The 27,629-nt window shown below is 46.6% G+C and overlaps 1 protein-coding gene across 5 annotated transcripts in view; it reads right to left on the bottom strand.

Moving 5' to 3' along the window:
* Nucleotides 1-27,629, bottom strand: part of SCAI (suppressor of cancer cell invasion) — a 1,638,004-nt gene that overhangs the window by 589,548 nt on the left and 1,020,827 nt on the right. For all 5 annotated transcript variants that reach the window (XM_077463762.1, XM_077463684.1, XM_077463531.1 and 2 more), the window contains 2 exons: nt 12,330-12,431; nt 10,867-10,945 (listed from right to left, as the gene is read on the bottom strand). In XM_077463762.1, the coding sequence (XP_077319888.1) occupies nt 10,867-10,945; nt 12,330-12,431 (181 nt within the window). The remainder of the gene's footprint in view (nt 1-10,866; nt 10,946-12,329; nt 12,432-27,629) is intronic.

Here is a 27,629-nt window from a genome sequence, read left to right on the forward strand (position 1 = left end):
CCCCCCCGTTGGGTCGGGTTGGTCGGTCATCACAAGCTGCTTCTCCTTCCCCTGCTTGGCAACTTCCGTCTCCTCCCTCCTCTTCAGTGGCCAATCAGAATGCTTCTCCTTTCAGCCAATCGGGAAACTGGTCTCAGACCTGTGCTTCCTGATTGGCGGAGAGGCAATTCAGTGTGAGAATAGGGAATATTAATTCCTTTATTCTCACACACCTGGTTGGGCTCCTAGCTCATTCTTAGGGCCCCACGCCCACCCTATTTTGAAGACTATTAGAGCTTCTGGCTCTAATCAGTGCTTCAAAAAACAAACAAACACCCACCCCACATTGGAATTCAATGGGGGGTGGTGGATAGGGGAGGCGGCACTTGTGTGCCCTTAATGGGCGGGTCTCCCCTGAAATGCGCGTTACTCTGGAGACACAACTCCTTTAAGTGCATTGATACCGGTGCAGGGGTGTATCGACAAACAGTTGTACAAGCTCCCGCCCCCCCCCAGATTAAGCAGTAAGTATACCTTTTTGCAGTATATTATCAAGACTTGTCTGGCCACACAGAACTCCCATAGTAAGTACTCATACTTCATTAGTAACCATGGGCTCAAGATGCCTCGCTAAACCTCAGCCCACATGGCATTTCCCCCAGTGGCCACCAGGAGAAAGAAAGTCAGGACTCTTTTCTTTTCTTTTTTTTTTTTTTAAAGACAAACTGCAACACGCAGACTTACTATTCCTGCTGTGAACTCTGAACATAACAGGAACATATTCTGAACATAACAGAAATCCAACATGCACCCATCACGGCGGGCTTTGTCATAAAAGACCTTCAGGGACTGGGTCCCCCTTAATCTGGGGTCCACTCCCCTGGACCTGTATAGCACTCTGCAAGAAAGCACCTTGGTCAGAACAAACACTGCACAGGGTTCCATTACACAGGGTCCAGCGGCGTAAGGCTGCATTACAAGAAAACCTCAAGGAATAGTCTTTCCTATCCAATGAGGCTCAGGTACCATCCATTTTCGCTGACAGCTTTTTGAAATGGATACGACTGAAGGCCATGATTCTCTGCAGAACTGTTCAGGACCTCCAAGTATGCTCCAACAGCACATCAGTGACCCCGACCTTACAGACACTGGCAAAAAAAACTGAAGTACTTCCTGTATAGGAGGGGTTATATAGGGGAGGGCTTCCTGTTTGATTGATTTACCAGTGTCCATTCACCTATAGATGGCGATTAACCCAAATAGTTATGAATATAACCGGCCCTGTGTCCAGTGATGTACAATAAATAAATTAGTTTTAAGTGCAATTTCTGTATTTAGGCTAAAAACAAGTAATTAGGGTATATAATAAGGCAAAAAACATATTTCTTATTTTATTTTTGATATAGTAAGTACAGTGCCTTGAAAAAAGTATTCATACCCCTTACAATTTTCCACATTTTGTCATGTTACAACCAAAAACGGAAATGTATTTTATTGGGAATTTATGTGATAGACCTACATAAAGTGGCACATGATTGTAAAGTGGAAAGAAAATCATAATTGGATTTTTGTACTCGCCGTAAAATCTTTTTCTCTGAAGTTCATTGATGGACACAGCTCCATTAATCTTGACCGTAGGGTTATTACGCCACCTTCAGGAGAGGATTAGGCAGAACATGTAATACATGTGAAAAACAACAGAACTGTACAGTTCTGCCCAGGGGGCGGTCCCTCTGGCTATAACCCCTCAGCCTGCTTCCTGCAGCTCAGTATGTCAACAAGCAGTATAACGTAAACTATAGGAGGGGTGGCTGCTGTGTCCGTCAATGAACTTCAGAGAAAAAGATTTTACGCTCAGTACAAAAATCCTATTTTCTCTTTCGTTCATTGATGGACACAGCTCCAATAATCTTGACCGTAGAGACATCCCCAAGCAGTGTCATAACGAGGGGCAGAAACAGCAAACATAACTTCACCCACAACCAGAGGTGCTCCCCAACAGAGGAGTCACCATCTAAACCGACCGCATCAGAACTTGTGGCCAACATATGCATCAGAATGCATTGACAATCAAATTGTAACTTCTCTTAACAGAAAGAAAGGGTGTAAATTGCAACGATTACATGGCTTCCTGCAAAACTTTGCGGCCAAAGCCAGCATCAGAAGATGCGCTTACATAAACTTTGTAGAACTTTGTGAAAGTGTGAACGGATGACCAAGTCGCTGCCTTACACACCTGAGACACAGATGCTTGATGTCGGAAAGCCCAAGAGGCCCCAATTGCCCTGGTGGAATGGGCCGTGACAGGAAAGGGGGGCACCTGCCCCTTCATGGTATAAGCCTGGACCACAATCTGTCTGATCCACCGTGATATGGTAGTCTTTAAATTATTTGCGTATCAGCACAGTGGTGTTGTGGATACAAAACATAATAAAACATGCCACGTCCCGATATTTGAAGCTATTAGACGGAACAATTGTTGAAAACGATGGACTTTTTAAAGAAACTTGTGTTTTATGCCTATAAAAGATTTTTAACAAAATTTCGTTACAAAATAAAAAAATACTTTAATGCAAAGCATACATGGATTTGCATAAAACACTAATTGCCTCAGAGCCAGACCAGACCAGACCAGACCAGAAGAAAAAACAGTTATGTAGACAGTGTATCATAGATGACTCAGCTCGAAATTGCAATTTCTGGCGACTTAGATAGTCTGTCTGTCTGCCAGTTTTCTACTCCCGGGATGTATATGGCCGTCAGGGCTGGTACATGTCTCTCTGCCCACCTCAATATGTGAGCAACCTCTCATGCTGCAGGCAAGCTCCTTGTTCCTCCTTGATGGTTGATATATAGTTACATAGTTAGCAAGGTTGAAGAAAGACACCATTCCATCCAGTTCACCTGAGTGAGTGTCTACAATTGTCCCTATCCCTGTACATTGCACACTCACATCTGTCCCTACCCTCAAGGAGCCCACAATCCAAGGTCCCCATTCATATACCAGGGCCAATTTTGGACAGAAGCCAATTAAACTACCTGCATGTCTTTGGAGTGTGGGAGGAAACCGGAGTACCCGGAGGAAACCCACACAGGCACAGGGAGAACACGCAGACTCCATTCAGGTAGTGTCATGGTTGGGATTTGAACCAGCAAACCTATTTACTGCTAGGCGAGAGTGCTAACCACTACACCACCGTGCCACCCTGGCGTTGTCTGACTGAATCCTGATCGGATGCCCTTGTAGCCGCAACTGACCATGTGGAGATACATAGCCTGATTGCTCGAAGCTCAAGCACATTTATCGGCAACTGGGATTCCTCTCTCGACCAGAGGCCCTGGTTCGACTGTACCCCCAGCACTCCACCCCAGCCGGTCAGGCTGGCGTCCGTTGTAAACACTGTCCAATGAAGAGGCAGGAACAATTTCCTGGACCAAAGGGCCGGAGACCTCAGCCACCAAAGAGAGTCCCTGACTAACTGGCTCACCCGAATCTGCCGATCCAGGGATAACGGAGATTTTTCCCATTTAGACAATATCTCCCTCTGCAAGATTCTGGTGTGAAATTGGGCATACTGTACCACCTCTAAGGAGGCTACCATGAGGCCCAGAACTTGCATGCAGAAACGTAGCGATGACCACCTGCGGTTCATCAACGGCTTCACAGAGGCTCTGAGAGTCTGCAGTGTGTCTGAAGGGAGAAACACTCTCGCTTCCACGGAGTCCAGCAGTAAGCCTAGGTAAGCCATTTGCTGAGTCGGCACTGGACCCGACTTTTTGAGGTTCAACACCCACCCAAATTCCTGCAGAGTTTGCATGGTGATCACCACATCCTCCCTTAATTCTGAGGCGTAAGCAGCTCTCAGGAGGAGATCGTCCAGGTAACCCATGATTGCGATCCCACGTTGTCGCAACTGCCAAAATTGGAGCCAACACTTTGGTAAAGACTCAGGGTGCTGAATCCAGGCGAAAGGGAAGAGCCACAAACTGGTAGTGTTCTTCTCCTCTGCAAATCGCAGAAACCTCTGATGCCTGGGGCATATGGGTATATGCAAGTATGCTTCCTGGATGTCCAAAGACGCCAGGGTGTCCCCCCCTGATGGAGTGCAGCAATAACGGAGTGAACTTCTTCCATTCTGAACCTTTGTACCTTCACAAAGCATTTGAGAGCTTTTAGGTCCAGGATTGGACGTAACCCCCCTTTTTTGGGGACTACAAACAGATTGGAGTAATATCCTTTAAACCTTTCCGGTTTTGAAACAGGCACCATCACCCAGCGGCTGAGCAGGTCCCTTACTGCCCCAAACAGGGCCTCCCGGAGAGCCGGGAGTAAGGTTATGCTGGAGGGAACTTTTATCTTGGTGGCCAAGATAGGAACTCTATCTTGTAGCCCGATGAAATCAGTTTGCAAACCCATTGGTCGAGCAGCCGAGAGCCCACCAAGGTGCAAACTCCCAAAGGCGACCCCCCACCCATGTGTCGAGTGGAGGCAAACCTTCACGTAGTAATACTTTTGCTCACAGGCTTGCAAGGCCAGGGACGCTTTTGTCCCTCAGCAGTCGCCCTGTCAGACTGGGATTCCTTACCTGAAATCCCAGGTGTCCGAAAAATAGGATTTTTGTACTCACCGTAAAATACTTTTCTCTGTAATTCACCGACCGACACAGCACCCATCCCTCCTTTTCTCTACGTTATACTGCTTGTTGACGTGCTGAGTTCTGCCTGGGAGCAGGGAGGGTTGTTAGCACAGGTTCCGCCCCCCCGGGGTGGGACTAAAGTTATGTGTACTGTGTTACAATTTTTTGCCTCGTTCTTCTAATGGCAGGCAAAAAAAATCCATTTAATTACAGAGAGGAGCTGCGTCGGTCGCTGAATATAAGAGAAAAGCCTCTTTTGAGTGGAAAAGGAGGACCCTTGCCTGCGGCGTGGCTCCTTACCCTTCCTGGACTGTGGGAGCAATGTGCTCTTCCCACCTGTGACATTCTTAATAATGTCATCCAGCGAAGCTCCAAATAGCCGCTCACCAAGGAAGGGCAAGGCTTTTTTTTTTAGATGCCTGGTCCACAGACCAGCATTTCAGCCAGATCCGGTGCCGCAGCACCACTGCTGATACTGATGCTCTGGAGAGCAGGGGAAGTGTATCCAGGGCCGCATCACAGACATATTTAAGGTTGTGCACCAGCTGGTCTGCTAGCTCTATGCAGACAGGAGGAGACTGCTGCTTCTCCAATTCACGGTGCAGTAGTTTTGCCCACTCAGTAAGGATCTGCGACACTAATGTCATGGCCAGTACTGGTCGTATTGCTGACCACACTACCGTAAACATGGACCGGGCCACTGCCTCGGCCCTCCTGTCAGTAGGGCCCTTAAATGCAGGAGCCCCTTCTACCGGGATCGTCGTTACTTTGTTTAACCTGGATACTGGGGGGCTGACCATTTTTTAAGGAGGCTCTCTTCAAAGGGGTACTGCACTGCCATTCTTTTTGGGACCGAAAAGATCTGTTGTGGGCTTCCCCATTTCTTGTATATGAATTTATCAAAATAAGTCAGATACGGAAACACCTTAGGGTCCTTTCACATGGACGATCCGTTCAGGTCCGCCTGTTAGTTTTTCAGGCAGATCTGAACGGATGCTCCGTAGAGCTGTATGGAGCGTCGGATGTCAGCGGTGACATGTCCGCTGACATCCGAGCCGCTCCGATCCGAAAAAGTGTGACGGAGGAAAACACTGCGGTTCATCGTCACCCGATCTCCCATAGGGGAGAGTGGTGCTGTGACAAGTCCGTCCCTGCGCAGTGTGCAGAGACGGACCTGTCCTCTGCCTGCTCAGCAGAGATCGCTCCGGTGATCCCCGCTGTGCAAGCAGATATCCACGGGGCGGATCATCACTGATCCGCCCCGTGTGAAAGGACCCTTAGGTGTACAGGCTGGCTTATGGGACCCAAAAGGGACCGCCACCTCAGCAGAGGATCCTGCTGCATCTTGTATTTTCAGGGTATCACGCACAGCAGTGATAAGTGCTCCAACTAGCGCTTATTCCTGTGCGGACCTGGACACGGAATCATCCTCACTGTCTGATCGGTCCTGATCAGCGTCCTCTGGCACACCAGAACAGGGGCCATCAGTCACAGTGGGGCCCGAGTGTGAATCAGAGCTCTCCCCGAAGGAGGGGGTGGGGTCAGGGGCCGTTTTTTACCCCCCCCTGCGCCCGCACACCGCATCCACCCTGGCAACGAACATTTCAAGGACCTCCGACAAAGGGTCCAAAGGCACTGCACTGTTTGCAGGCGAGCTGGTTGCAATTGCAGGGAGATCTGGGGAAGAAAGGCCAGCTTCTGATAATATTCTGACCCACCCTGTCTGCCACCCTTGGGGATTTAGGACAAGGTACTCAATCCCACCCTCCTAGCTGCTATCAGACTGAGGGGCCCCACCACAGGACTCACCACCCTGACCAAGTGCTGTGCTGTCACTGATCAATGTGTCCTGTGTGAACTCACAAGTATCCAGGAACAAAAACGCGCTGTTCCAAGGCACAGGAACCAGCGCTGCGGAGAAACACCACGCTGAGGCTACAAGAAAATGGCCGCTGGCTGTCCTAGTATAGTAAACACAGGGAAAATGACCGCCAAGCTCTGAGAAAATGGCCAATGACCATGTTTCTCACAGAGGCTAAGAGAAAATGACAGTCAATCAAGCTGTACATAGAGACTATACAGAAAATGGCGGCAGACAGCAATATGGTGGCAGCACATGCAGAGCCCACAGACACCAGCAGAGAGACAGATGACAGCACATGGACACAGACAGCCAGCGCAGCCCCCAGTCAAGGATCAGAGCCACCCCGGAGGACCCCCAGCCCAGGCACATACACCGCACTACAGCCCAGTCATGCAGCATCCCCCACAGGGGGGAGTGAATACAGGGACAGGGAGAGAAGAAAGGGAGAAGAGGGACCCCCTAATTGACCTCCCAGGGAATGCCCAGCTGCTCTGTCCTGCTGAGGCAGGGAGAGCTGTACTTACCGTCCAGACGAGCTGGAGGCATTCCATCAGAGACCCACACCCGAGCAGTACGGGGTGGCTGCTGGCAACGGCACACTGTGGTAAAGACATCCGTAGTCCGGTCATATGTGTGCCCCGGAGCATATAGCTCACCGTCCGCTTCTGGAGCCTGAGGGGCATGTCGCGGCCGACCCAGCGCATAGCTAGGGCCTGCACACACTTACAGGTCAGGCTGGGGTGACTGCAAGGATCTGTATCATCCAGCCTGTCACCCAGCCGGCTGTTGATTGAAGATCACAAGATAAATATCTTGCACAAAAGACAAAATCCAGAAAAAAATCCCCAGGACCGATGGTCCCGGCAGGGAGCCTAGGTCCTTCTCCTTCACTAGGCAGAAAAAAAACTGAGCTGCAGTAAGCAGGCTGAGAGGTTATAGTCAGAGGGACCCCCCCCCCCCCTGGGCGGAACAGTACAGTTCTGTTGTTTTTCACATGGATTACATGTTCTGCCTTGTCCTCTCCTGAAGGTGGCATAATAACCCTACGGTCAAGATTAATGGGGCTGTGTCCATCAATGAACGAAAGAGAAAATAGTTTTCATTTTTTTTTTTTTTTTTACAAATAAATATCTGAAAAGAGTGGCATACATTTGTACCCAAAGCTACGATAGAATGGTTTAGATCACAGCATATTCTTGTGGTAGAATGGCCCAGTCAAAGTCCAGACCTAAATCCAATTGAGAATCTGTGGCAAAACTTGAAAATTGCTGTTCACAGATGCTCTCCATCCAATCTGACAGAGCTTGAGCTATTTTGCAAAGAATAATGGGCAAAAATGTCACTCTAGATGTGCAAAGCTGGTAAAGACATACCCATAAAGACTTGTAGCTGTAATTGCAGTGAAAGGTGGTTTTACAAAGTATTGACTCAGGGGGCTGAATACAAATGCACGCCACACTTTATTTGTAAAAGAAATTGAAAATCATTTATTATTTTCCTTCCACTTCACAATTATGTGCCACTTTGTGCTGGTCTATCACATAAAATCCGAATAAAATACATTTAGGTTTTTGGTTGTAACATGACAAAATGTAGAAAATGTGAAGGGGTATGAACACTTTTGCAAGGCACTGTAGCTCAGGGACAGGACTCCGGAGGGCAAGAAATTATAAAGGGCACACACATGAAACTGACTCTCACAGTGACACTGACAGCAGTTTGCAGCAGCACAGATTATGACACCTCACTGACTCAACATGTCCCCTCCCGAGTCACAGTGACATTCTCTCTCCATGCCAGGCGGTCCCTTCAGTCCAAATAGCACTGACAGTTCCACGCCCAGCTTGCTCCCATCCCACATGTGAGGCTCCAGCCACTTTGCTCAACTCCCCTACACCATGACATCAAACTACACACTTAGGCACTACCTCCGCAAGCCCCCCCCCCCCCCCCCCCCTGCTGGTATGGCCCGAACACACTATAGCAGGCACTTGAATAGTCTCAGCCAGCTTCGGACCAGAACTGCGTATGTGCAGTTCCGGATTGAGTGTCACAGCCATCTTTGTTACTGGCAACCTTTTCCTGTCACTGGTAGGAGAAAAGTGCCTGTTTTTTACTGGCTGCCAGTAAAAATGACGGTTGGCAACACTGATTTCGATCCATGTCTTCTACAGAAGCCAAATGCTTTTTTTTTATCTTTTTGTCCCATTCCGTAGCCCATATCCTTTTCTCCACCCCTTTGTCCCTTTTAAACTGCCCTAGTCCCATATCCCAACTGATCTTCAAACAGATCTTCAACTGATCTCCCCTGAATTTGTCTCTCCTACCTCACCCCCAAGCTATTCTTTACTTTATAAAAAAAATAAAAATAAATAAGAATGGTCTTAGTATCTTAAACAAGCCCAATAATGAGCCTAATCTCACAAAGACTATTTTCTTTCAATTGCAAGCATCCCTCACCAAGTGTATGTAGACTTCTGTTTAAGAGTTCTTTCCTCTCCATTAAATGTGTATCTGTGTGTACTGTATATTGATTTTACCGATGTTAAAGCGGAACTTCAGTAATTTTTTTCAAATTTCCATCCATTAAATCTTCTGCTCTTGTGGTTTTAACTTTGAATAGTAAAATATTTTTTTTTTTCTGCCAGTAAATAACTTATACAGTCCTGTTTCTTGTCTGGTACAAAGCCCAGGTTTATAACATCATGCACATCTCTCTCTCTCACTTTCGTGAGAGTTTGGGTCGTTTCACATGGGGCGGATCAGTGCTGATCTGCCCTGTGGATATCTGCTTGTACAGCGGGGATCGCCGGGCGCATCTCCGCTGAGCAGGAAGATGACAGGTCTGTCTCTGCACACTGTGCAGGGACAGACCTGTCACAGCTCGCTCTCCCCTATGGGAGACTGCGGTCCGTCGTCACCCGATCCGATGATGGATGGAAAATTAGCTTTTCCCTCGTCACACTTTTTTGGATCGGAGCTGGACAGATGTCAGTGGACATGTCACCGCTGACATCTGATTCTCCAAAGAGCTCTATGGAGCATCCGTTCAGGTCTGCCTGAAAAACTGACAGACGGACCTGAACGGATCGTCCATGTGAAAGGGGCCTATGTCAGGAAGCTGCAGAGCTGGAGGTGTGCCTCTGTGTGTCTGTATAAATCCAGGACGTGAACAGGCAGCAGCTTAAAATGGTTGCAGCCAGACTCAGCGGAGGAAGATTTCTGCATCATATTTTGCAAGTACAGAATCACAGTATATATAAAATAATATGTAAAGTGGTTGGAGGAAAGCTTCAGAATTGCTAAGGTGCCTTTATTACAAATTATGTGAGCAGACTGCAGTTCCTCTTTAACTTGAATTGTCATGTGCGTGCAGAATTTCCTTTGTGACAGCCTTACCGGTACACTAATGTGGATTGTTTTTCCTTCTGTATACAAGTGTCCAAACAAAGTTCACACAAAATATTCTGTTAACACATTTTCTTACAGTGGCAAGGTGCCTTGTGACCCTTAAATGGACACAAACCGAACCTCCCCTCTAGTAGAGCTAGATACAAAGATCTGAGTTGTCAAGCTTCTTTCAATAATTCACCGGAAAAAAAAATAGGGAGTTGTGGCACTTTAAGGAGTACTCTCCATTAGCCTATTATGCACCTACTTGCTCTGGCATATGATGGTGGGAAAAAGCAGCTCTAGTTTCATAAGAAGACTATGGTGTCATGCTTATCAATCCTTAACTATCCTCCCCACCCACCTTCTGCTTTCTACCACTTTACCACTTACCACTTTACCACCATTTCCTACATCTCTATTTTTGAAGTCAAGTGTTACCAAAGCCATTTCCAGCTCCCCTGACTTTCCATAACTGCTTTTGATTCATTAAGCCTAAATTAACACTACTGTGTGTGACATTTGTCCAACAATTTACAATAAACTACCTTTTAGTTGTCTTACAGTAAGCTTGAAATGTATGTCCTTACTTGATTATGGTCTGTCACTAAAGATGTAACTTATGATGTATAGCTTGTATACTTGACAATTACTATTGTTCTATATATACCTAGAAAATAAAGTAAATTATGCACTTATCACTAGATCTGCCACATGTTCCACATGTGCAACTGTTCTAATTACTGTTTACGGGGTCAACAGCTTTGCATTCATGAAATTCAATAAGTTGGATGGTAAATGGCAGTCATGTTTAGATATGAATGTTATGTCAGCAACTGCACTACTAAAGTTAGGATCATAAAGCAGCAAACAGCTAATGTTCAAGATAGCAGCCCTGTACACATAGGGCAGGCAGCAGTGAGTTATATATTGCACAGCATGGAATAAAGAAAACGGAGGCCCTGTGAACAACAGGGTGCATTCCTTTTTTTTTACCTTCATAGTCAGAACGACCTGTGGGGAACACACCCGTTGCAGACAAGTAAATCAAAAGGGCACTGTTTGCTGGCAACTCCTGCAGATGAAAAGAATAATTAGCCAAATATAATATTTCACACCTGTCATTGTCTAAAAAGTATAAAAGGTAACAATAATAATGAAATGCTCAGGCAAAAAATATCCATGGTATTCTTAAGGGCCGGTTCACACAGCGATGCGCGGCGAGGCGTCTCCGACTTGCCTCGCCGCGACCTGCACGGACCTCAGCGGCGACTTGCAGAGGACTTCTGCATAGAAGTCAATGCAAGTCGCCCCCGAAGTCGCCCCGAAGTAGTACAGGAACCTTTTTTCTGAGTCGGAGCGACTCGAGTCGCTCCTCTCAGAACGGTTCCATAGCACTGAATGGGGGCGACTTGCGGGAGCGAGGCGAGGCGAGCCGTGTCGCCTCGCCTCGCGTCGCAGTGTGAACCGGCCCTTACATAAACTCCTGTAAGGTTAAAGCCCACTGGATTACAGACTCAGAAATACTCAAAACGTTATGGCTTCTGTCCAAGAACAAACCAGCAGATGTTCTTAAAGCCAATGCCCTGTCCCTGCTGGCGGCTACTGAGGCTCTAAAATTTGACAGCAAAATGGCAAGGAATGAGACTTGATTCCAAGAAGAGGTTTGGCACTGTGAACATGAGGCCAAGGTCCTGTGTATAGTCTGGACGAGAAATCTACACTATACGTTCAGACAACACAAGGTGGCTGCTTTACAGGTATATCCATACCTGTACTTCTAAGCATGTACCTTACCTTATTGAGAAAATAACAATTATAGCGGGAGTCCGCCGTTTTTTTTTTTTTTAAAGCCAGCAGCTACAAATACTGAAGCTGCTGACTTTTAAAATAATGACACCCGCCCAGCGTGCCCGTGATGTCGGCACCCGAAGCCGATCTCTCGATCGTCTCTCGGGTGCTGCCGCCACCATCTTGGGTATGGGAATCAGGAAGTGGAGCCTTGCGGCTTAATTTCCCGGTTCCCTACTGCGCATGCGCGAGTCGGGCTGCGCAATAAGGATGGTCCCCGCTGTCTCTGGGATCCGTGTGTTTCCCAGCAGGCAGCGGGGGACCTTCGGAAAGGGGTGTAGATTCTGCGGAAAGGGGCGTAGTTTCTGCAGAATCTACGCCGGAAGTGGGTGCAGATACCTGTACTGTACAGGTACCTGCACCCCCCTCCCCCCTGAAAGGTGCCAATTGTGGCACCGGAGGGGGGGAGGGTTCCAATGAGCGGAAACTCCACTTTAGGGTGGACCTCCGCTTTAAGATAAAGTGTGTAGTGAAAAACATCTACTAGTCAAATTCTTATAGGAGGAAAAGGCATACTGAGGATTGAAAGTAACAATCTTGAATAAGCCTATGTTACTTACCAATAGCCTACCTAATATCAAATATTTTTCCAACACCAGTGCACTCACCTTGAAAGATGCTGCAAGAAAGGTATAAAGCTGACTGAACGTTGGCTTATAAAGAAGATATTTGTGAGGGTTTTCTCTCTTTGTTGGCTTCTCAGCAGGGTCCTTAAAGAAAAAGAAATCTTTCAATTTAATTTGTCTGTCGGCCTGCTCCTGCTTTTCTAAATTTGATAATGCCTGTTATTTAAAGTAAAGAGACCTAACAGACATGCATAATTAACATAGAATCCTATGTATAAGGTGGTCATCCTGGGTATCTAAAACCTTGGGTGATGGTCCTATAGAAAGGGAATCAGCTCCCTCTAGTGACTAAACCTCATCACATGCTCTAGAGTTCAGCTGTAGCAAGCAGTAATAAACAGGAGAAGGGAAGCATCCCTCATCAAATACTAAAACCATGGCTACAGCCCAACTATCCCAACAGAAAGAAGCTGTTCAACTACTGGAGATAAAGAGAATTTTAACTTACCTCTAAATTATTTAACTTGGAGTAAAGAACATGTCATAGACCATGACTTATAAGCAGCCTACCTTAAGATAATTGTACCTTGGCAAAGAAGTTTGCTATGGCTGCCCCTAGTGCACACACCTATAATCCCCACCCATTTAATGAGACGCAATGAGTGGCTGCAGGTAAGGTAAAGTGGACCAGCTGTTTCCTGTACTGTAGTCCAAAAATAGGAACTCACAGTTGTGTCAAAATCCACTTTAACGTAAAGTGGTATTTATTTTTACCTGGTCGTCCTGCCAGTAAGTCTTATTTTTTTTTTAAACAACAAGCTACCCTGCAGATGTAGCAGTTAGAAGGTTTAGACAAACCATTTACGACCGACAGGGTAAATGATCAGCTTTTATTTATGCAAAACCTTTGTCTAAAAAAAAAAAAAAAAAAACTGGTGCTGTAACTTTTTATAAAGTGTTAGCTGAGGTTCGGACTCAATTTTACAGTATTTATTTGCATCAAACACTACCCCTCCCCTCAGACTGACAATGCTGCTGTCCAAAAGAGTCACTGTTGCTCCTTTATCCAGAGTGTAGGCACCCTAATACAGGATGACAAACATTCCATTTGTCGAAGAGAAGCAATGATAGATCTTCCTGATTCTATCCAGAATTTTGGTACAAAAAGACATCAGTTTATAGAATTTAGGTTGGATGATGACTAATAATTATTATTGTAATTACAGTATCAGTGTTGTTGTGGAATCAGGGATACAGGCCTAGAATGCAGACTCCTCCATTCTGAATGAATCTTTTTGCTTGATCCAGAGAGAAGCATCTATTGGATCCCATAACAGATGACAAAATCCAACATAGTATTTGTAAAATCAATACATTGATCAGAAGTCTTCATAGTCCCATTCCAAATACTCAGTCCTTGTCTGTCAAAGTATATATGTTCATTCTCCTGCATATTTTGCACCTAGGTAGCTTCCATACATTACCTACCTCAATACTAGGCACTTTTGCCCCCTTCCTTCCCAGACCAATTCTAAGCTTTCCCTGCTCTCGCACTTTGAATGACAATTACTCAGTCGTGCTACAATGTACCCAAATTAAATTTTGTTCACACAAATAGAGCTCTCTTTTGGTGGTATTTATTCACCATTTGTTTTTTTTATTATTTGCGATATAAGCAAACATTTTGGAAAACAATATTGTCTGCTTTCTCTTTTAAAAGAAATCCAATAAAATCAAATTGTCATACATTTAGGTCAGAAAGTATTGTGCTACATGTCTTTGGTCAAAAAAAGCTAAGTTTTACTGAAAATTGATCAATCCTAATGTGCTGACTGACAATCTCATTTCTTGAGGCCCTAAAATGTCAGGACAGTACAAATACCCCCAAATTACACCTTTTTTGTAAAGATGACAGTCCAAGGTGTTTAGTAAGAGGCATAGTGAGTTTTTTGAAGTTGCAATTTTTTGCCCACAATTGTTTGGAAAAATTAAGAATTCTCTACAAAAAGTGTCATATTACTGTGCATGCGCGCGGTGCCAGGAACAGTCATGTACTGACTGAGCTCCGCATGCCTCCGGCCCAAAATTGCATGAAAACTGGATTTTTTCTTTGAAGTACATCAGGGGACACAGAGCCATAGTAGTTACATGGGTTATAGGCCACCTTCAGGTGATGGACACTGGCACGCTCTAAGACAAGAAGTGCACTCCCTATATAACCCCTCCCTCAGTTTTGTAGCCAAGCAATATACGTGTATACCAAAGAAACTCTGTGTACTTCAAAGAAAAGGATTTTACAGGTAAGCTGTTTTTTATGTGGGATGTGCCATAGCAATGACAACTGACGGGAGGGAGACACAACAAGGTTAGGGCAAGAGGCTAGAGGCAAGTTAGGGCAAGAGGCTAGAGGACTTATACTGCAGTCTGCAGTACACTACGACCAAAGGCAATATCCACATGACCTTTAAAATCGATTTGATTGAATCTGGTAAATGTATGGACTGAAGACCAAGTTGTGGCCTTGCAGATCTGAGCCATAGAGGCCTGGTGATGCACCGCCCAAGAGGCACTAATAGCCCTGGTGGAGTGCGCTTTAACATGAAAAAGGAGAAATTTTCTTCTTAAAGTGGAGGGCCACCCTGAAAAAAGAAAATACATTAAAAATTTGAAAAAAATCATAAAAATAAATAAAATGAAAATAATTTATTTTTATTTTTTTCCCATAAAGAATTTATTGAAGTTTTAAACAGTACAATAACAGGCGATACAGAATGTACTAAAAAAAGGAAAGACATAGTACAAATTGAGATCACAGATAACAATATGAACTGAGAGGTGGTCACGAACCCATCTTGTTTTATATTGCAGTCTACACCTTAAACAATATTGACTGTAAGCGGAAGGATCGAGAAGATTGGCCCGATAGGTTCCCATTGCAGGTGGTCGGGAAGTGTACTGTACACAATCCAAAGTTGAAGCTGCCGGGGTATGTCATTGATTGTGGGCATTATCGTATTCCTAAGGGATTGTTAAGATGAGTGAAGGCACGGGGGGAATGGGAAGAATGTCGGGCGATAGTATGGTATGTGGGGCAGAACAAGCGGCTGAACGGAACCAGTCAGCCGAGCTAAGATCTAAGTCGTCTGTGTCTGGGCTAACTCCCCACAGGGGGGAGGTCTGTGGGGTACTAGGAGATGGAGGGGATGTGAATGGGACAGGTATGGGGGGATAGGGGATAGGGAAGGGGCATGGGAGAGGAGGGGTGTCGTCTCTCCGGGCTCCTCCACCAAATATGCACCGTTGTATAGGTGCGTATGGCCGTCCGCTCGAGTTCCTTGGAAAGGAGGAAAAATGCAAAAAAAATAAAAATAAGACTTGCACCACCTGGGCCAGTACCAGGTCGTATAGCAAAACAAATGGGGGTTTACTAGATGCGTACTTAATTGTGGGAGCTATTTGAGGAGAAAAGGCAGCCATAATCTCTGAAATGTGTCCACTTATCCCAGGTCCGCGTATACTTCTGTGGGGAGTCTCGGGCAATGTGGATGAGCTCCTCCATTTCCGCTATTTTCGCTACCTTGTTTAGCCATTCAGTAATGGAGGGGATATTGGGGGAGCTCCAATGGATTGGGATGCAGAGCTTGGCGGCGTTAAGGAGATGTAGGGTCAATGATTTCAGGTAGAGGCGTGTGGGGACAGAGGTATGGTGGAGAAGCATGCGAACTGGTGTATATTCTATCGTGCTGCTGGTGATGGTGCTAGATATTCTATGAACCCGTGTCCAAAAGGTTTGGATTTTGGGGCAAGTCCACCATATGTGTAAGAGCGATCCCCCATCATTTAAGCATCTCCAACATTTGTTGGGGGCATCAAGTTTAAATTTATGTAGCAGCTCAGGCGACCGATACCATCTAGATAGAAGTTTGAAGTTGTTTTCTTGGGTGTGGACATTCAGTGAGCCTTTGTGTGCGATTATTAAAATTCTTTCCCAATCTTCCTCAGAGAGATTTATTTGTAAATCTCTCTCCCAAGCCTGACAAGCTTTCCAGTCCTTCGGGGAGGCAGACTGAAAGAATAGGGAATAGATTATAGAAATTAAATGTCGTTGAGGAGTGTTTTGGGAACAGAGATTTTCAAATGATGTTAGCCGTGTGGACAGCTTGCCATCTGCGTTTTCCGCTCTAAGGAAGTGGCGAATTTGGAAGTATGTCCACTTAGGGCAGGGGGGGCAGTCATCCTTGGTAGGGAGAGCACTACATTCCAAAAGTCCCTCATTGCTGTAGAAGTGGTGGGCTCGGACTTCCTGGTGTACCCAGCAATCTTTGAGAAAATTATTAGACATTCCCGGGGGGGAGGCTGGATTGAATCGGATGGGTGTGAGGGGAGCTGGAGTGGAGGAGAGCTTGAATTTACAGCAAGCTTCTTTGAAATTATTCAGAGTAGCACTTACAAGGGGGTGATCTTTAAGCGTTTTGGGAACATTGGCGGAGTGGATCCACGGGGCGTTTTTGATGGGTATGGCAGAGAGCGAGTTATCTATGTGGATCCAGTCCTTATCCCCTTTGCGGGTGGACCAGTCCAGTATTCTGACCATATGGCAGGACAAGTAATAATTTTTAAGGTCTGGGAGGCCGATTCCACCTGCGCTTTTGGGGAGTGTGAGCTGATTGTAACTAATCCTAGGGCATCTGTGTTTCCACAGAAATTGGGTGGATAAGCGTTTAACAAGTCGAAAAAAGGAGGGCGGTAGTTGGATGGGGATAGTTTGTAGAAGATAGAGAACTCGTGGGAGAACATTCATTTTGAGAATGGCTGCACGACCAAACCACGAGAAGTGGGATTTGTCCCATTTCCGTAAGTCTTCGGCTATGGTACGCGAGAGGGGGAGAACATTTCTAGAGAATAGATCGCTAAGGCGTGTGGGAAGTTGGATTCCTAGGTACGTTATAGCTTCCCGTTGCCAGGAGAACGGGAATGAGCTTTGGCATTGGGAGACTAACTCTCCAGGCAAGGTGACATTCAGGGCGCTGGATTTTGAGAAGTTTATTTTGAGATTGGAGATACGGCCAAAAGTTTCAAAATCTTTGAGTAGGTTTGGAATCGTGACTAACGGGTCACTGAGAAAAAGCAGAATGTCGTCTGCGAATGCTGCTAATTTATGGATACGCCCAGCCACTGGAATTCCTATAATATTTTTGTTTGCTTGAATACGTCTGAGCAGGGGTTCCAGCGTCAGAATAAATAAAATGGGGGATAGCGGGCAGCCCTGTCTCGTTCCGTTTCGGATGGGGAAGGCATTTGACAGGCGGCCGTTAACCCTTATACTAGCAGTCGGGACCGAATAAAGGGACATGATGAGATTAAGCATTTTTTCGGGTAACCCCAGGTGGCGAAGTACCGCCTCCAGGTAGTCCCAGGCGAGCCTGTCAAATGCCTTCTCTGCATCCAGGGACAGGAAGAAGCCCTTCTGTTTTCGGGATGTAAGCCAGTGGTGCAGATTGATGGCCTTGGTAGTATTGTCCCTGGCTTCTCTACCAGGGACAAAGCCCACTTGGTAATTACCTATAAGGGAAGGGAGGAACGGGAGTAAGCGATTAGCCAAAATCTTTGCGAAGAGTTTTATGTCCGAATTGAGTAGCGAGATGGGCCTATAACTGGCGACTGAGGAGGCATCTTTACCTTGCTTGGGGATGACCGTTATATGTGCTTCTAAAAGCCTGTGGAATGGTGTAGGCATATTATTTAGGGAGTTAAAGGCGCTAAGGAAGGGGGTTACTAGGGCGTCCGTGAAGGTTTTGTAGTATGGGGCGGAGAAGCCATCAGGGCCTGGACTCTTACCCGGTTTCAATTGTTTGATAGCCTGTCTTAATTCCAATTCTGAGATGGATTTGTCAAGTTCAGAGGCCTGGTCTCTGGATAATTTATCGGGACTAAACTGATCAAGAAACTGGGAGATAAGGGTCTCCCTTTGTCGCTTTGTAGAGCTCGAAGCAGTATGGGAAGGTAAATTATACAGGTCGTTGTAGTAGTTTTCGAACTGGGCAGCTATGTCCTCTGACGAAGTATGCGCTTTACCCGACGAGTCGGTTATAGTGTGTACATTCGTGGAGGCATTTCTTGTGCGTAAGGCACGGGCTAGAAGTCTACCGCACTTATTACTCTGTTCGTAGAACAGCTTCTGACTCAAGACTAGTTTACGCCGGGTTTTATAGTTCAACGTCTCTAAAAGAAGTTTTCTCGTTTCAATCAGATCTTGAAGGGTATCCTGAGCTAACGAATGTTTGTGGGACCGTTCGAGTCTTTGGATTTTCTGTATCAACTCCGAAGTTTTAGCTTGATTTGCTCTTTTCCTGATTGCAGAAAGTTCAAGAAGCTTCCCCCGTATTGTGCACTTGTGGGCTTCCCAGGTTGTTATTGGCGAGATCGGGGGGTCTACATTTTCTCGGAAAAAATGGGTCAAGCTAGAATTAATGAGGTTAATGTCAGCCTCCGAGGAGAGTAGAGAGGCGTCTAGATGCCAGATCTTTGTGGCCTGTCTCTGGTGTGGGAGGGTAAGTAGTATTGAAATAGGGTGATGGTCAGCTATAACAAGGGGTTCAATCGTGGCGGCTCTAAGAAGGGGAAGGTCCCCTTGGGAAACAAATAAGTAATCTAAGCGGGAATACCTATTGTGTGGAGGCGAGAAGAAGGTGTAGTCTTTGGCATTGGGGTGCAAGGTACGCCAGGAGTCGTGCAGGGTGAGGTTTTGTAAGAGGGTTCTAATTTGCCGCAAGTTTCGATAGGGGAGGGATGAGGTACCTGACGAGGAATCTAGAAGGGGTTGTAGCGTTATATTAAAGTCCCCACCAAGGATGATCAGCCCCTTCCCAAAGCTTGTTAGAATGTCTTCGATTGAGCGAAAAAAGCTTAGTTGAGCTGTGTTGGGCCTATAGATATTTGCCAAGGTGACAGGGAGGTTATGAAGACGCCCTTTCAGGAATACATATCGCCCTTCCGGGTCAATTAGGGAGTCCTCCAATTGCCAAGGGATATGTTTCGCTAGAAGGATAGAGACACCCTTAGTTTTTGCCAAAGGGTTGGTAGAGTGATAGACCGTGGGATATTTGCGACTTACAAGGTTGGGTATATGTTTAGTGCAAAAGTGGGTTTCTTGAAGAAAGATAATGTCTGCCTTTTGCTGTGACATCAGGCTCAAGATTTGGCTGCGCTTTTCAGGCACATTAAGGCCTTTCGCGTTTTGGGATACTATTTTCAGAGTAGCAGGGCGATCATCTGTGGTCAAAGTGTGCATGGTGTAAAAAGGGATGATGGGTAACGTAGCGCAAATCGATCAGAGTTGGGTCTCTAACCTCAGTTATACCGTCACCGTGAGGGAACAAGGTAAACAGCTGACAAGAGAGCGGGGGTATAGGCTTACACGCCTCTATGTGGTGTGGAGGAGACCGGAGAGAACAGAGTTAAGGGAATGGGAAATATGCAGGAGGTGGGGGAAGCCTATGGGGGGGGGGGGGTCAGGGAAGGTGGGAAGGCAGGAGAGGAGGGGGTGGGGAAGAGAGGGAACAGTAAATACCGGAGGGCTGGGTAGCCGGCTACCTTACCCCAACTGGAGTCGGGAGTTCCGGATGTGGTCAACGGACGGGGATACCTTCCGTTGTGTGGGGGAGTAGAGGGTGGTCCGGGTCAAGTCCTGGTAGGGAACAGTCCAACGGGAGTCCTCAGATATATCCAAGGAGGCACGAGGGAGCCTGCTAAAATAAATAAGGCAATGGGAACAAAAAGAATTAGGCACCGGAGGAACACAGCATATGAAATTAACATGAGGCTAAGGAAGGAAGGTAAAGGGGAAGGGTAACCCGAGTGCAAAAACAGAAACAGGTCAGGGTGATTAATCAACATTAGACCTAACATGTGAGATAAAAGTATAGTGGTATACAACAAACGTTTGTCAGGGGGATTCCCCAAAATAATAATCTTGCCTATTTTGTCATTAAGACAATCAGACCCGAAGCCCACCCTTCAAATAAGACCATACAACATTTTTCTACTTTGAAGAAAAAAAAAATGCAAACATAGCAAACTAAGCTGTCTTAAGAAAAAGTGGTAAAAAGAGGGGTAGGCTTCTTCGGCAGATACATCAGCTTGAGCCGCTTCCTGAGTTTTACCAGCAAAAACAAGGGCATAGACTGGCGTTAGCCAGTAGGGGTCGGCCGTTCAAAACTCAAGAGGCCGAGTAATGTACAAACATAGAAGGCATATATATTAAAAAAAAAAAAAAAAAAAAAAAAAAAAAAGGGGGGGGGGGGGGAGGGGAACAGAACAGGTCAGAATTGAAAAGTAAAGAAACGACCCCACTCTGCTGATATATGTAGAGCAGCCATATAAGAATACAGTCTCATTTAACTGAGCATGGGAGTTTTAGAGTCCAAAAGACCGCTAGGGTGTGCAAGATTGTACGTTTCTAAACCGTCCTCCACCACAGGCACATGACTACTTATGCGTGGGCCAACGTTTAGAGGGTCGCGGTGGGGGAGGGGACAAAAATGGGTGAGGGGGCCAGGAGAGGCATAAAAATAAATAAATAATAATAAAAAAAATAGGGAAAGGGGGGGGGGGGAGCAGGAGCCGAACAGGTATGAGCTCTTGTAATGGCTGTTGAGAAAAGTGAAAGTCAAATGAGATTAATTAATTAAGGACAGTCTGGTCTGGCTCGCCTATGAGCGGGGGAGGCAGTGGGACTAGCATACGATCTGTCATCCCAGTTCCTTTGCGGTGGTGGCCTTGGTGATGAAGATCTGCGTCTCCTGATGTGAAATTCCTCCCTTTCAGGAATGGTATCCATTGAGGAAGCTCTCTGAAGCTGGGTAGAACGGAAAGCCTTATACCAGTCTGGAAGTTCAACAAGAGGAATCTGAAGTGTGTCGCAGAACATTGCCAGCTCCTTAGGGACCCTCAGGATCGCGGTGCGACCTGCCACTGTAGCAGTTAAGCCAAACGGGAACCTCCATTTATATTGGATACCTTTACGGCGAAGGGTGTCAAGCAGGGGGCGTAGGTCCCTTCTGTTCTGGAGGGTTACAGGTGATAAGTCCTGAAAAATGTTAATTTCAGAACCCTGGTATAGGAGGTGGCGTCTGTCTCTGGCTTTCTTCAGAATGTCTTCCTTGACTCTGTAATTCACAAGGCAACATACAACATCCCTAGGGGGATCAGTGTCCCTGCCTCTAGGTCTCAAGGCCCTGTGCAATCTCTCATACTCAAGAGGTGATTCTGAAGGTCTGCCTAGCAGATCATTGAATATTTGTATGGTGACCTGAGCCAATTGTGCCTGTTCAACGGATTCAGGGATGCCTCTTACCCTGATGTTGTGGCGGCGTCCTCTGTTGTCCAGGTCCTCCATGTAACGGCTGACATCCCTCAACTGCGTGTTGTATGATAGGGAGGATTGCTGGAGCTGCAAGATGGCGGTGTCATGGCGGGCTGTTGTTTCCTCTACTTCCGCCACTCGTGCATGCATGGCATGGATGTCTCTTCTGAGATCCGTGATCACCGCTGTCAGCAAGTTTTTAATGTCCGCCGCCACATCCCTAAGGTCAGCCATGGTGAGGGTGTTCCTGCCCGGTGGACTTTCCGCCGCGTGTGAGCGCGCGATGGGCGGCGGGCTCCTGCTGGGGGAAGGCTCCCCTGCGTAGGCCTGAAGTGAGGCCTCGGCCTCGCGTGAGCGGGGCCGGAAAAGTTCCAGGATACCGCGGCCGATCGGGGCGTCGGATCCTCTCAGGGATCGAGCCTTGTCCCCTGGATTTCCCCATGGTTAGCGGAAGGTAGGCTCAAAGAGAAAGGGCTTGAGGACTCCCGTGGACGGAGCGGTTTTAGAATGTGGCCATCTCGTCCCGGCACCAAGCCACGCCCCCCCTTTTTTTTACTTACCAGAAATGCCTGTCGCTAGGCACATCATCCTAATCTGCCTCTTCCTCCTCCGCGCGGCGTCTTCTAGGTAATGGGTCGCGCTGTGTTCTGGGAACTGTGTGTCCCAGAACACAGCGCGTCCCATTAACAAAGCGCTGCGCGACTCGCGCATGCGCAGTAGGAAACGGGCAGTGAAGCCGCAAGGCTCCACTGCCTGTTTGCTTTACCCAAAATGGCGGCACCGGGACCCGAGACCGAGGGACGGGTCAGCCTCGGGCGGCCGACATCGTGGGCGCCCTGGACAGGCAAGTCTACTTATTAAAAGTCAGCAGCTACAGTGTTTGCAGCTGCTGACTTTAAAAAAAAAAAAATTCAAAACCGGCCCTCCTCTTTAAGACCATAAGCTTGAACAATCACTCGACGAAACCATTTGGAAATAGTCGATTTTGATGCTGCCTGTCCTCTTTTAGGACCTCTGTTTTGCGAATCTGAGCAGTCTCTTTTAAATAGACCTTGAGCGCTCTCACTACATCAAGGTAATGTAGTGACTTCTCTTCCCTGGATCGAGGCTCTGGGAAAAAGGAAGGTAGAAGGTAGAATAATATCCTGGTTTAAATGAAAACCTGTCACTACCTTTGGTAGGAATTCAGGATGAGGCCGCAATACCATCTTATCCTTATGTATAATCAAATATGGCTCTTTACAAGACAGAGCCGCCAATTCCAATACCCTGTCAGAGGAAATGGCAACCAAAAAGATTATTTTTCTCCTCAAAAGAACCAAGGGAATTTCCCGTATAGGCTCAAAAGGTGGTTTCTGTAAAGCCAACAAGACTAAATTCAAATCCCAAGGATTCAGGGGTGCCCTGATGGCGGGATTAATCTGCGTTACCCTCTGAATAAAACGACATACCAGAGAGTGAGAAGCAAGAGACCATTGAAAGAATACTGATAAGGCCGAGACCTGACCCTTGATAGTACCCCAAGGCCAGCTTAATTTCCAATCTCATTTGCAGGAATTCAAGGATCCTACCTATGACATACTTCCTGGGGTGCCAACCCCTGGATCCACACCAGGAGACATATTCCTTCCAGACTCTATAGTAAATTACTCTGTAGGCCAGTGTTAAAAGGTGAGTATAAGAGAGTAGTAAAATGCAAATGTAGTGTAGTGTACAGTACAAGAAGCTCTACATACTCACTCACAGGGGCGTTTCTTAATGAATAGCAAAGTCTTTGTGTTATATGTGAATCAGTAACCCTTCTCCATATGAGGGTGTGTAGTGGATATATGTATTTTTCATCCAAGGCATTTCAAACGTACTTTCAGGAGTAGAAATTGAAGAATCCTTCGTCCATCCAATAGTCCGTTTATTGTTCAGAAAGACAAGCAAAGACAAGATTGACATCTGGTAACATATGGCATGGTGATGGCTTCAGAAGGAGGAAAGGGTTATCTGATCTACATTCTCCAAAGTGTAGAATCCATCCTCTTCCCACCGATCCTCCCTTCTCTATAACCCTAGTCCATTCTTATACTGTTTCAAGATGTTATGTCAGCATATCCTAATAACACCCACATTTGCATATATACCCAATATGGTTCAGTCTATAGATAAGTAGCATAACTCCACCCATTGTCCTGACTAGTAACTCAAAATATAAATACCTACTCAGCAAATCCCCTCCTCCCTATATGATCTGCTGTTGTGTGACCTTCAGAAACCATCACTTACAACCGAACATATAACTTACATATATTTTCAGAAACCCTTATCACTTTAAAATATTAATTACCTCAAAAACTTCTAACACCAGCTTCCTAGCATTAACCAAAGTAGACAATACTGAAGGAGAGAACCTACGGTCCTTTAGAATGTGGGTTTCAATAGCCAAACCATTAAATTTAGCGTTTGTAAGGTAGGATGGAATACCGGACCTTGTGCGAGCAGATCTGGCAACAGCGGCAGGGTCCAAGGGTCCCCTACCACTATCTTTATGATCTCGGCAAACCAAGATCTTCTGGGCCATGCTGGGGCCACCAAAATCACCTTTTTTCCATTCTTGCTTGACCACGTGGAGAAGACACGAAAGTAGCAGAACCAGAAGAAATGCATAGATCAGTGAAAACTGATCCCATGGAAACAGGGCAGCCATCAGAAATTGTGGGGCCCCTTACACAGCTTTAGGCCTAGGCCCCCTGAGCCTGACCACCAACATTCCCCAGGGTCCTGCCTACTGGCCGTCCCACAGAATCTGCCCACTAGCCATCCCAATAAGTCCTTCAGTGCCTCAGCCCCTCTCACACCTCAGTGGCGGCTGGTGATGTTTTAGGATGGGGGGGCGCAAGACCCCGCCCCTCCACGATTGGCCCCTCCCACTTCTCATAAGCCACACCCCTTATAGAATCCATATCATATACCAGGCTGCACATTATATACACCGGGCTCTGCACATCACATAACAGGCTGGACATTATACACCGGGCTCTGCACATCACATAACAGGCTGGACATTATACACCGGGCTCTGCACATCACATAACAGGCTGGACATTATACACCGGGCTCTGCACATCACATAACAGGCTGGACATTATACACCGGGCTCTGCACATCACATAACAGGCTGGACATTATACACCAGGCTCTGCACATCATATAACAGGCTGCACAACATATACACATAAACAATAAATGTCATGTATGGGTTTAAAATGCCAAATGCCATGTTCAGTCGTCTATAAATGAAGATGCCCTCTCTGCGTCCATCACCCCCTCCAGTACACTGATCTCCTGGGGTACACCTTCCATTAAATAACCCAATTCTCAAAGCAATCTGCATATAATTAGCAGTAGATATCTACTATAAAAAGTCTACAGATAAAAGCAATGGATTTCTCCATCTGCAACAAAAATCCTCTGCTTATGAATGAACCCTCCACACATCAGGCTCCGTGCAATGATTGGAATGAATTAAAACCAGATGTCAGCATGACACCAATCATCATGAATAAATCTATTATGCCATCTAGTATGAGATTGATCTTCAGGCTATGTCTGCTGTCACCTGCCCTCACTATACACCTCCATGTATTGTATGCCCAGTATATATGTCCCCATGTATGCCCAGGACCCGCACACACACCCGAAGCCCACTTACCTGACTGTGTGCTCCTCTCCGGTGTTCTCTGCTCCTCTCCTGCACACCGCTCTACTCCTCTTACTTCCTGTTTCCTCTCTCAGGTGCAATGGGAGAGAGAAGACAGGAAGTGACATCTGAGTCAACTCAGATGTCAAACTGCCCGGTGTGGTAAAATTTCCTGCGACTCATAAAAATTCCTCACCCCGTCACTTCCGGTGCGGCTCTGTCACTGTACAGCTGATGGCTGGCCTTTACTGCGCATGCGCCAAGTCCGTGATATTAACGGCGCATGCGCAAGCCCTTTATTTCAGCAGTTTTTAAAAAATATACACGGAGACTTGCGGGTGGGCGGGCGGAGCTGAACAGATGCTTAGGACGTCAGCAGCAGCCCCGCCCACCCCACTAACATGCCCCCGAATCGTGTCTTTTGCTTGTATGTTTTTGCTGATAGGTGCCCCTCATTCTATTAGACGATGCATAGTGAGTGTTGTAGTTCCAGGGACCACGCCACTGATATTTAAACGTAGGTTTGCTAAAGATTTATTTGATATGTCTAAAGATTGAGGAATTTTTATAAGTCGCAGGAAATTTTACCACACCTGGAGATCATGTGACAAGCCCCCTACAGGTCACAGGGTGGGGCATGACGAGTGCTTATTCTGAGGAACAGTGCGCACTGTCTAATAAAGCGTCACTATATGTCTGTGGAACTACGAGCCCCAGTGTGCACTGCCTACAAAAATGAGTATGTTTGTGGAACTACAACGCTCTCTATGCACTGTGTAATAAAGTGTTATAAATGTCTTTGGAACTACAAGTCCCAGTATGCAGTGCCTAATAAAGTATTATAAATGGAACATACTGAAAGGATTGTCCATAGACTTTAACAGGGAGTTGGATTTCCCATAGAGAATAACAGAAAAAAATGGAATGCCCATAAAGAATAATGGAAACAAAATATTTAAATTAATGACAATCTTTAGACATATCAAATAAATCTTTAGCAAACCTACGTTTAAATATCAGTGGCGTGGTCCCTGGAACTACAACACTCACTATGCATCGTCTAATAGAATGAGGGGCACCTATCAGCAAAAGAATACAAGCAAAAGACACGATTCAGGGGAATGTTAGTGGGGTGGGCGGGGCTGCTGCTGACGTCCTAAGCATCTGTTCAGCTCTGCCCGCCCACCCGCAAGTCTCCGTGTATATTTTTTAACCACCGCTGAAATAAAGGGCTTGCGCATGCGCCGTTAGTATCACGGACTTGGCGCAGTAAAGGCCCGCCGTCAGCTGTACAGTGACGGAGCCGCACCGGAAGTGACGGGGTGAGGAATTTTTATGAGTCAGCGCCGGGCGGAAACTACTCAGCGCTTCAGGAAGCGCCCTGAGGCGGGCTAAACGCCCGCAAATGAAGCGCCACGTCTGCAATCTCATGATTGCATTGACGTGGCGGTTCCCATAGTGCACTGTGTCCGGCGCTCGAGCACAGTGCACTTCCTTAAAGAACTTTTTTTTTTAAAGGGGCAGTTTTAAAACTTTTTTTTTTACATTTTTTTTTTTTTGTGACCACACAGAAGGGGGGGGGGGGGCGGCGCCCGGGTGCCCCCTATGGACGGGCCGCCACTGTCACACCTGTATGCTCCTAGCACCACTCACATGTGTGTATATGACAAGCACATACACACACAGGCATGTACACACACAGACATGTACACACAGGCATGTACACACACAGAACTGTAGACACACAGGCATGTACACAGTCACACACACAGCCATCCTTACTTGTAAGGTGGTTTTAGACCCAGCTCGTGTTTCCATATGCAGAGGGGTGCACATGCAGGAAATGGCCACAGGTTGCAGCAAAGAGCCTGATTTCAGCTCATGACAGAGCAGCAGCCTTTCGACTCACACAGATACAGGAGCATCCACAGAGCTCCCCTGCACCCGCCTTTGCCTTCTCATATCCCTGCCAGTTGGCCGGGTCCCTCCAGATGCTGGGGGCCCATACAGGTGTATGGGCTGTACCCCCCAGATGGCGGTCCTGCGTGGAAAGACCAAGGCGTCTGTTCCACACACCAGCAGATCCCTCATCCTTGATACAAATGTGTCAATTTTGTTGCTGAATCTGGATGCAAACAGATCCCCATCCAGGACACCCCATTTTTGACATATCAACAGAAAAATGTCAGGGTGAAGGAACCATTCTGCCAGAAACAATTGTTGGCGACTCAAGTATTCCGGCTGCCAATTTTCTATCCCTGGAATGAAAATCGGCAATAGGCAAAGAATG

This window comes from Lithobates pipiens, unplaced genomic scaffold (genome assembly GCF_037356315.1).
Source record: "Lithobates pipiens isolate NorthernLeopardFrog02 unplaced genomic scaffold, aLitPip1_a1.2 Scaffold_1, whole genome shotgun sequence".
NCBI classification, from domain to species: domain Eukaryota; kingdom Metazoa; phylum Chordata; class Amphibia; order Anura; family Ranidae; genus Lithobates; species Lithobates pipiens.